General features: G+C 38.7%; 1 protein-coding gene across 1 annotated transcript in view; it reads left to right on the top strand.

The window, feature by feature from the left end:
- LOC140202339 (uncharacterized) overlaps positions 1-9,211 on the top strand; it is a 54,658-nt gene extending 45,447 nt beyond the window's left edge. The window contains exons 13-14 of the mRNA XM_072267250.1: positions 652-844; positions 6,551-9,211. Of these exons, the coding sequence (XP_072123351.1) occupies positions 652-844; positions 6,551-7,998 (1,641 nt within the window). The 3' untranslated portion in view covers positions 7,999-9,211. The remainder of the gene's footprint in view (positions 1-651; positions 845-6,550) is intronic.
- The last annotated feature ends 2,554 nt before the right edge of the window (positions 9,212-11,765 follow it).

Here is an 11,765-nt window from a genome sequence, read left to right as displayed (position 1 = left end):
TTACCTAGCCTTCTAGCTATATCAATATATTACCTCCTAAGTGACTGCTTAATTTTCTTATTAGCTTTAAGAAATAAATTCAGCACAACCTACACTAATCAGTAGTATACTCCAGAGCCAATACTGTCCTCATCCAGTTTGGGTAGATGGCTGTTACTTTCTGCTGGATTATCCAAAATGGGACTGACAAATGAAAGGGTGTGATCAGAGCTATCAAAGCCAAGTAAAAGAGAGGCCAGTGAAGATGGTGTGGTTGAGGGATGGACTAGAGCAGGGGTTCCCAACCTTTCCTTTTATGCCATGGACCAATACCATTAAGCAAGGGGTCTGGGCAAAGGGCAAGAGCCTAAGTTAAACCTTCCATGCTGTAGAGATCCCTCTATTAATGTTCTGCTCACTCAGTACTTTTATATATGGTTGACAGTCCAAAAGACATATCGTCATGCAGCTAAGTGGTCCTAGGTTGTACTCTGAGTCACGCTTAACATTAAGCATTATTGGTTAGGATGTAATTTTCCCTTCCTTGCATCATTGTCAATATAAATAAATCTAGTAATGTTAATAAAAAAAACTTGGTACAATGATAAATCATATTGTATATTAAACAATAAATAAGAGAACATAAATGTTAACGGCTAAAATGTTTTATAGGCGACTAAAGGGAAATATAGACAAAAGTTCAAGAAGGACCTGTATGGAAAACGTGAATATGCTTCGAAGAAGCCTTTACTGAGCCCAATCGTGGAGGTTTTGGATATCTGGTCTGAATCAGCAGATTTATCTGATAGTGATGAAATGTCAAAATGTGAACCTTCAAGGAGAAACAATCTGATTTATCTTGAAGGTAAGTAACCTTTTACATCTGGGTATAACTAATTTTATGAAGCTGATGTAGGTTTTTCTCAGTTGCAAGAGAAGAAGCAAAATAAAGTAAGAGAATTGGTCAAGAGAGAAGATGTAATGGTAGGAGGTTGTATATGTTAGAATATTATTCTCATACATAATTTCTAAAAGCTCTTTGTTCTAGTATGGTGACTCTCCATACTTCCAATTGGAGTTATCTTTCGACTGAATTAATCAAGAGTTACTAACTAAAGTGTTTGCCAGAAAGGCCAACATCAAAATCAGGTTTATTATCACTGTCATATGTCATTCAATTTGTTGTTATGTGGCAGCAGTACTGTGTAAGATGTAAAGACACTATAGGTTACAGACAAATAGTACTGTGGATGAATAATGAAGTATTGTTTGTGGATTCATTGACCGTTCAGAAATTTGATGACAGATGGGAAGAAGCCGTAATTAAATTATTGAATATGAGCCTTCAGGTTCCTTTACCTCCTCCCTGATGGCAGTAATGAGATGAGGGAATATTCTGGATGGTGAAGATCCTTAATATGACTGCCATTTTCCTGAGGGACTGTCGCTTGAAGATGTTCTCGATATGGGAGGGTTGTGCCTGTGATAGTGCTGGCTGAGTCTACAACCCTCTATGCATTGGAGCCTTTATAGGGCATGATGCAACCAGACAGAATGCTCCCCACTGTACACTTGTAGAAATTTGCAAGAGTCTTTGGTGCCATGTCAAATCTCCTTAAACTCTTAATGAAGTCTCGCCGCTCCACGACTTCTTTGTGTTTGCATGAATGTGTTTGGACCAAGGATAGCTCCTCTGAGATGTTGATGCCAGAAGCTTGAAGCTGCTCACCCTTTCACCAATGAGGACTGGTGTGTGTTCTCCCAACTTTCCCTTCCTGAACTCCACAATCAATTCCTTGGGTTCACTGACATTGAGGGCAATGTTATTGTTGTGACACCACTCAACCATCAATCTTTCTTGCTCCTGTACACTTCTTCCTCACCTTCTGGGATTCTGCCAACAATAGTGATGTCATCAGTGAAGTTATTGACGTCATTTGAGTTGGCTTAGCCATGCAGTTATAAATGTCGAGGGAATGGAGCTGTGGGCTAAACACGTGTCTATTGATTGTCAGCAAAGAGGAGATATCATTACTGATCTTCACTGACTCCTGATGAGAAAGTCAAGGGATCTAGTTGCAGAGGGAGGCACAGAGTTGCAGGTTTTAAAGCTTGTTGATTAGCACTGAGGGGAAGATGGTGTTGAACGCCAAGCGGCAATTGATAGACAGCAGCCTGATGTATGTATTGCTGATATCCAGATACTCCAAGGCCAAATGGAGAGCCAGTGAGATGGTGTCCACTGTAGACCTGTTGTGGCAGTAGCCAAATAACTGTCGGTCATGCTGTTACTCAGACAGGAATTAACTCCAGCCAGAACCGATCTCTCAAAGCACTTCACCACAAAAGATGTGAGTGTTGTCAGGTGATAGTCATTATGGGCATTGGTATGATTGATGCCCTTTTGAAGCAGGTGAGAACATTTGACAGCAGCAGTGACAAACTGAATATGTCCTTGAACACTCCAGCCAGTTGGTTGGCACAAGTTTTCAGTACCCTGCTAGTTACACCATTGGGACCTGATGCCTTGTGAAGATTCACCCTCTTGATAGATGTTCTGACATCGACCTCTGAAGCAGTAATCACAGGGTCACCAGATGCTGTGAGGATTCACACAGGTGTAGTTTCATTCTCCCTTTCAAAGCATGCATAAAAGGCATTGAGCTCACTGGGGAGAGAATCATCACAGCCATTTATGCTGTTAGATTTCAAATTATAGGAAGTAATGGCTTGCAAACCCTGCCACAGCTGTCGTGCATTTGATTGTATCTCTAACTTCTCATGGAATTGCCTTTTTGCTCTCACGATGGCCTTCTGTAGGTCGTACCTCAACTTTCTGTAGGGTTCTGGATTGCTAATTCTTGAAGATCACAGAGCCGTGAATCTCCTGATTCATCCAGTGCTTCTGGTTTGGGTATGTTCCTGGAGGCACACATTTATCCACATAGGTCTTGATGAAGTCAGTGACAACTGTGGTGTGGTATATTCATTCAGATCCAAAGCTGAATCCTTGAACGTGGTCCAGTCCACTGATTCATAACAATCCTGTACATACTCTTCTGCCTCCCTTGACCGTACCTTTGTGGTCCTCACTTCTGGTGCTGTGACCCTCAGTCTCTGCCTGTACGATGCGAGTAGAAGTGTAGCCTTGCTAGAGTGTGGGCCTGGGATGGCATGGTAATCATTCATGATGGTAGTGTAACAGTGGTCAAATGTGTTAGCTCCTCTGGTTCTACTGGTGACATGTTGGTGGTAGTTTATTAGCGACTTCTTCAGGCAGGCCTAATTGAAATCCCCAGCAATAATTAGGTAGGTATCAGAGTAAGCTGTCTTGTGATTGTTGATCACGGTGATCAGCTCCTCCAGTGCCAGCTTGATGTTTACTAATGGTGGAATGTAAACTGCAAACAGGACGACAGAGAATTCCTTGGCGGATATAATGGACAGCACATGACCGCCAGATGTTCAAGATCAGGGGAGCAAGATTGGGACAGAAGCACTAGGCCTGTGCTCCACAATAAGTTAATCATCTGCTTTTACTTGATGCTGCTGTCCAGTCCATGTGGTGGAAGGTGAAGCCAACCATGTGTCTGTAGTACTGGGGTGAGCCATGTCTCCGTGAAACAAAGTACACAACAGTCCCTAATGTCCTGTTGGTACTGTAATCTAATTTGTTTTCCAGAGACTGTACATTAGACAAGAGGATAGTACGGAGAGGCATAGGACCTTTAGGGACCCCTGCATTTCAGTTTTTGGGCGCCGATTTTTTTTACTGGTGGGGGAAGGGGGATTATGAGGTTCTAACTGTCACTCATTCTTTGGGGCACTCCTCTGTTTTTGTGGATGTTTGCGAAGAAAAGAAACTCAGGATGTATATTGTATACATTTCTCTGACGTTAAATGTACCTATTGATTTTATGCAGCCTTTCTAGAGTCATAGAAAAAGTACAGCACGGAAATAGGCCATTTGTCCAATCTAGTCTGTGCTGAACCGTTTAAACTGACTACTCCCATCAAACTGCACCGGGACCATAGCCCTCCATACTCTCCATCCATGGACCTATCCAAACTTCTCTTAAATTTTGAGATTGAGCTCGCATGTATAACTTGTGCTAGCAGCTTGTTGCACACTCTCACAACCCTCTGAGTGAAGAACTTTCCCCTCATGTTCCCCTTAAACTTTACACCTTTCACCCTTGACCCATGACTCTGGTTGTAGTCCCACCCAACCTCAGTGGAAAAAGCCTGCTTACTTTTACCCTATCATTTTCATATACCGCTATCAAATCTTCTCTCAATCTACTACATTCTAAGGAATAAAGTCTTAACCTATTCAATCTTTCCTTATAACTCATGTCCTCCAGACTCGGCAAAATCTTTGTAAATTTTCTCTGTACTCCTTCAATACTGGAGATAAATTTGTACCTTTAACTGCTGTATAGATTCCTGGACAATTCAGAACAGCACTCCAGACTACTTTCTATTTAAATCCCTGTTGTTTTTAATGGGTGCATTTTCTGTATTTGAAATATTGAAATAAGGCTGGAAGTCTTTATTTCAAGCTATTTGCCTTTACCACTTTAATATGGTTGGTGGGGGAAAAAAACCTGCAGGTAATTTGTCATTGTCATCATGCTGTTAAAAGCCAGAAAAAATTCTCTTATAATTTGGCTGCTTGAAGAACTTAACTATTGTCAAATTACAATTGCATGACCTGAAGTCCATTTGTTACTTGCCATCTCTATTTTGGCCAACTTTGAGCTGAGTGTTTTCTCTGGAAGTAGCAAATTAGTGTCACGAGTTTTTTTCCCCTCTCTTTAAAGCACACAGCTTTGAATTGTTTAGGAGAATGTGATGATGCAATCTATGTTTTATTAACATTGCGTGAATACACTTTGCTAATTAAATGGTACAGAATGTCCCTCAAAATGCAGGATACTGCCTGACACAGATTTTTACACTTGCTTAGTTGGTATAGCCCCTAAAGCTAACAACATAATGTCTTGATACTCAGTTTATTGAGCTAGTTGATTTCAGTTGGGTTGATATGTGGGTTGCTGACGTGAAGTTCAGGTCGGCTGGTGATATCAGCATTGGTCTTTGTGGTGAGTAGTCCTGGGTTTGAATCTGGCCGGCTCCTTGCACACTTACCATCTGTGCTGGGTTGAGTGTTTAGCTAGCAACTCGGCCTTGTAAAAACCAGACAAAATGTTAAAGAAATGGCAAAATTGTCGCTTGATGCACCACAAGGTGCAGAGAGGAATTCATTCAGAAGTGCAGTTCATTGGTTCGTATATTCAGATAATGGCTACACTTCAGTACACTTTGTAGGAAGTGTTATGTGGTAAATATATCACTTCAGAAAATATTAATGATTTTGAACAGGATTCTAGAATTTGTTTTAGCCTTATCTCTATTGGCTTAAGTGTAGTATATTGCTTTAGAACGTTAAAAACACTCAATGTAATTTCTTGTTGACTTAATGATCTATAAGCAGCGTAGGAAATATAAATGTACATGGGTATTAGAAACTACCACCGTTGAATTTCTGAAAGTCTTATTTCAGTCAGATATAATTTTAAGTCAATACCATTTCAACCATTGTCACCCAATAACAAGCTAGAAAAGCTGATAATCAAAATAGCCTTGTCTTCTGGCTCTTTTTACAGCTTCCTGCCCTCAACACCACAAATGAGACCCTTAATGTTGCAAATATGGATCATTTTAAACCAAAATGAATGCACAAGGCAGGGTTGTGTGATAGTGTCACCCTTTATAATTGAGCTTTTTTTTTTTGCAATAATTATATCAATATATCTATTAGCAGTTTTCAATATTTTTTGGCGATGAAATGCATTCTACTATAGATTTACACTAGTACCTTTGTCCCAGTTCATTTCTAAGTCCCACTATCTCCTATTCTCATTGCTACCATCCAGGAAGGAGGTACAGGAGCCTGAAGGCACACACTCAGTGACTCAGGAACAGCTTCTTCCCCTCTGCCATCCGATTTCTGCATGGACATTGATCCCATGAACAATACCTCACTACTTTTTTTGTACTACTTACTTAACTTAACTATTTAATATAGACCCAAAAAGTTGGAGGAACTCTGTAGGTCAGGCCGCATCTGTGGAAGAGAACAAACAGTTGACGTTTTAGGCTGATGCTGCCTGACCATATATACTATGTGTGTGTGTGTGTGTGTGTGTGTATATATATATATATATATATATATATATATGTGTGTGTGTTTATATATATATATATATATATATATGTATGTATATAAGTGTATACTTACTGTTATTCAAAGTTATTAAAATTATTATTGCATTATACTGTTGCAGAAAAAAACAACAAATTTCACGACATGTACTGGTGATATCAAAACTTACTCTGATTCTGACTTCAATTACCTGAACTTTTTTTTTTTGTTTTTGGTGCATCACCTATTCAATCAACTGAGGCCAAAAGCTGGAAAAATGCTAAATAATTGAGCTTTACTTCTTTCTGTCACCATTTGACAATTCCAAGACATTTCCTAACTGTTTTGTTTCATACTGAACAGGTATTGATGTCAGAAGAAAAAGTAGTCAATGCATGTCCACACCTGAGTGCATGGCTGATAAATATGCTCCTGCTTCTCTTGCCAAGTTAGTTGGGCAAAAAGCACGAGGACACAGAAGAGCAAGAAAGAGATCAGTGCACTGCATCGAGGAAGAACAGAATATTCAACCAGATTCTGAAGGTAAAGCTCAGAAAGGGAACATTGGAGTTTGTTGGTTTGTGCCCAAGAAATCAAACCAGTCTAATTACAGTCTCAAAAGTGGCAGTGGTCCTTCACCCTCTCTGTGTGAAGGTAAAAAAGACATTGCGTTTGAAGTAAAAGAGTTGAAAATCTCAAGGGGTGATGATGTCACCAAAGATACGAAACCCACAAATGCAAGAAGGAAATCTTCAGTAAAGAATAAAAACAAATATTTCTCCAAAGAACCTTCTCCGGAGACTAGTCAGCAGGGAATGGCATATGTGCAAAGTCTATCTGCAGGACAGTGTGTAATGGAAGCTGGACTTGAAGAATACTCTGAGCAAGTTCATGCTGATGATTACAATGGACTAGGTTCTTTACTGGAATCTGGATCAAACATTCTTGAAGATCTCAATGCTCACCAGCTAACTGACCCAAGTGAAACACCGGAACTGAATCCTGTCAGTGCAGCTACTACATCTGAAAAGTCTCAAGTAACCATAAGTGAATCAGTGACAAGTGGTATAACTGTTCTTGAGGAAAAGGACCTCTGTATTTTGCTTCCAGATGCTCAAGAGGTATTTCTAAGTAGACCCAGCCACAGGCAAAGCAAGTTATTCAGTGCAGCAGATTTGCCATGTATGACGGAATCAGAACAGGCCCTAGAGGATAAAGGACATTGTGTCATTGATGCAGGAGATGAATGTGAAGAGAAAGACAAGAACCTCTTTGGAAGAGAAGAAAGAAAAGAGAGAGATTCTTGCAACGTGATTCCTGAACCTACTTTCCCCAATCAACAAATGTTCACTGAGGGGGTAGGTGAATTCCAAGAAACAACCAATTGTGAACCTCTGTTTTTTAGTTTTGATCATTGTTTGGAGCAGAAAGACTCTAATATATTTGAAGCAGCCAAGCAGCTTGAAACCAGCATAAAATGTTCCGATGGTTTCCTTCAAAATGCAAAATCTGTAAAGAAGAAGGTGAGACGTAGTGCCCGACTGTCTGGCTGCATGAATAAAGAAGGACTGACCTGGGTAGATGTGAAAAGCCCTGGACACTTGAAGGAAAGAAACGCAAGTGCTCAATTGAGCAGAAGATTATCGGGGCTCATTGAATCAGAGAGCAAATTGTCAAGTGCAGAAGATGCTGAGAGCAAAAATACATCCCAGGCAAGTATAAGGATACTCTATCGAAGGTCACTATCCTGTAGCAGAGAGAAAGTATTTAAGTTGGAAGAACCTCTCCCGAAGAGCATTATATTGGACTAAAGTTATTTTAAAGAACAGTACAGGTATTTTAGTTTACCTGAAAAAAATAGTTCTTTTACTAGGCCATTATGATAAATATTTGAAATGTTTATATTGTGTCTGTATATACTTGAAAAATGCCCAGCAATATAATTATATACAGTATATGTCATGTCTAAAGCCAGTATGGCTGTTTATACAAAGTATGGATAGCCATATGTGTGTGTAATATAGTGAGTCTATTTAAGAGACGAAATCTGAATTGTGCATGAAGGTGCAGATTACCTTAAACCACTCTTCCGCAACTGAATACAGTTTCATTTGGCCACATCCCATGTGAAAATCAATTAACCAGCAGGAAAGTAATAATCTTAAAGTTGCCTAAGCAATGTAATTCTATGATTGTGCCGGCAAATTAAAACACATAAATTAAACTTTTGGAATTCTTCACGGACAGTGCAATAAATGGAAGTTACAAGCTTGAAACATTTCTGAATCACGTACGTTAGTTTGCCCATTGGTTGCTTAATGTGTGAAGCTAACATATGTGGTGGCAGGTTAAGTTGAAGAATGAAATACAAATTCGTTACTTGTTCAAACTTAAAGTAGAATTTTAAACCATGGGCATGGGCCTTGGGGGACTTTTTTCGATTGGACCTTGTTATGACCAAGGTCATCTTTAAAGCCTGCATTTCTAGACTAACCGAGATCAACTAATGACAAGGAACAGAAATTAAATCAGATGTGCTATGTTTTTGATAGCTGAAGGAAAAGCCTTGATTTTGGGTGTGAAGGTCTTTGGGGAGTTGTTAATTTGAATTAACCATCTAATGTTATTATCCAACTTATTTTGATCCAAATGCAATTCTTTGGCTCTTTAAGAAATTGAAATAGACAATTATGTGTAACCAGACTACCCTGATGACAATTTAAAGAAGATATATCAAAATGAGACAACTGGAAGTGATAAAGCAGCTTGGGTTATTTAGAAGAGCTCTTTACATATTCTTTGCCAATTAAAAAATATAATAGATGCTGAATTATAACACTGGCAGATGGACAACTATGTTTTGAAATTTGAAGATTTTATTTGTTTAGCTCTATTGTACACCAATCTTGAGATGCATCTTTTATTGTAGGAGGTGATAAAAATATTATTTGTATTTTTATGGAAACCACTTTTGCTTGCTGTCGTTTTCATCTGAAGAAAAATCAGTTGTTGAGATAATTCAAATAAATAGGTATAAAAGATGAATTTGCCGACCTCAATGTTCTGCTGCACAACAGTATTGAAATAGCATTAAAATGTTCTGATTAATATGTGGAGGAGATGAGCTTTTTGCACACATACCAAATCTGTTCTGTAGTTCTGTGGTGCTTGGATGATTTGGGGTCATCTCTTGAGCTGGTCCAAATTTGTAGCTCCATTATCATTCATGTGGCATGAAGCAGAGAAGTCTCTTTTGGCCCCACAGGTTAATTTGAGTATTTCACAGGGTGCTGATCCATAATTGGAGGTGGAAAGATAGGACTACAAGACCAGTGAAACAAGAAAAAAACAAGATTCTCTTGGTTGGTAAAATTTAGTTTCAGGTTTAATCTTCACACTGAAATTTGAACACAAAATCTTGAAGTTCAAAGTAGGTCTCCTTACATACAGGCAGTCTCCCTACAAAACAAGAAACCCAGAATAACCCATTTTAAAAAGAAGACTGACAAACACCTAAAGTGCTGAGAGAGAGTCCACATTTCTTCATATAATTCCTTTGTAACTGAGTAATTTGAGGTGAGTGTGATTATTCTTCTCTCAGCATGCACCATCAAAAACTGGTCTCATTACTCTTGTATACCTCCGAGATAACGATAATTGCAAAGGAACTATCTACAGTATAGAAACTGCTACTCAGCCTAACAGGCTCCTCACGCTTCCACCCGTTCAAAGGTCAAAGCAAATTTATCACTGAAGTGCGTGTATGTCACTATATGCATATTTCGTACTACTCTGAGATTCATTTTCTTGCAGGCATTTGCAGCAAAACAAAAAAATATAATAGAATTAGCGAAAAACTACACACACAAACAAAAACTGACAAACAACCAATGTACAAAATAGGACAAACTGCAAATACAAAAAATACAAATAATAGTACATAAATAATGCTGAGCACATGAGATGTAGAATCCTTGAAAGTACGTCCATAGATTCCTATGTAAACCCTTCAATGTATCTGATTGCTAATTCTCAGATAGTTACGCAAACACAAGGAATTCTGCAGATAGTTATCTAGTTCTCCAGTATATTTTCATTATTCCTTGTAACAACTTCTCTTGATAACTACACTGGATTTATTATTGTTAATATTATCATTAGTATTATTTATTATAGAAATTATTATTGGTAACTACTTGTGTCTTGACTGAAAGATCAGGTGATACAGAATGCAATTGTATTTCTCATCCAAGCTATGCCTGTACTTTCAACTGCTACCACGAGATGGCAGCATTATACCAGGCCATAAGTTAAATATTGGTTTACACAAACTCCAAAAACAAAAGAACTTTGGGTATTTGGCATCAAAATAGTATCAAAGTGTACAGGGTGTGATATTCTGATTCTGAACCTGACTGAGGTATCCAAGTAGTGTCAATTTTATTTCTTGTTTCCTGGGGAAAGCTTTAAGATAAATCTGGGACTCCTACTGTTCAGAGCAAGGGTAAATATGAACTTATGATTTTATTGCCACACAGATGCAGCAGTCACCCTTTAAGCTCATGGCATAAATATTCCTCCAGTAAAACACTTGAAAGCACAGAATGCAGATATCTTAGCAAACATGGCATATTTTTACTGAGGCAGTTTTTATGTTAATAATTTATTTTTAATGGCTTAAACATGATTATCATTTAAGAAAAATGCTTGAATTATGTCAGGCAGTACCTGTGGAGAGAGAAACCAGATGATGTCTCAGGTGAGTGATCTTCCACCAATTTCCCCTACATTGAATGACCTAAAAAAAAAGCACTGAACAGAAGTGCACTTATTGGTTTGAAGAACAGTCAATACTTCAACTGTCAACGTAGGGTCTTCAAGACAATGGTGCATGTACTCATGATCCATGGATTCTACTTGTCTGCAAGCCTCTCATGCAACCTTGTCACCCAGTTTCGTAAGGAAGGTGTAGAGAAGTGCATCAGCATTGAGAGACTCTGCAGAAGCAACGTTTGCTGGATCACGGGGCAGATCACTAATGCAGAGGGAACAAAAAGACAGTGTGTTACGGCAGGATGTACGAGAACTCCTGTGCGGAGTGGAGCGATACTGTGGATGTTCCTGAGGCAGCTTGAAATATGAGCTGAAGTCCTTTAGAGCAGTTTTAGGTCACTGCAGCTATGAGAAGCAAGATCAAGCAGAAAAGTGCAATGGACTTGCCTTTCCTTCATGCTTGGGATAGATTTGAGTTAAGTAAGAGTTTCACCATCAAGAATATTTTAGTTGTGAGCCAGATTTTGCGCCAAGACAAAACATTGTCGGTGCTTCTAAAGTGTTGTATGCTACCATTCACTGGTCAGCACATTTTTTCAAAAGTGTTGCTTGTTTTTGTTTATGATAGGCTGCTTGAAGCTGAACTCAAATATAATTTTAGACTACTTGTGTCATGTAGGAATTTGGAGAAACAAGAAATGAACTTTAATTGAATATAATGTGTTTAATTGCATAACAGTACTGACACTTTGCAATAGTTCAGCTAAGCTAAAAGTGTCTTGTCAATGATTTCCATTTGTACTAG

Source organism: Mobula birostris, chromosome 8 (genome assembly GCF_030028105.1).
Source record: "Mobula birostris isolate sMobBir1 chromosome 8, sMobBir1.hap1, whole genome shotgun sequence".
Lineage (NCBI taxonomy): Eukaryota > Metazoa > Chordata > Chondrichthyes > Myliobatiformes > Myliobatidae > Mobula > Mobula birostris.
Note: the sequence above shows the minus strand (reverse complement) of the source record. Positions and strands in the feature narration are given on the sequence as shown.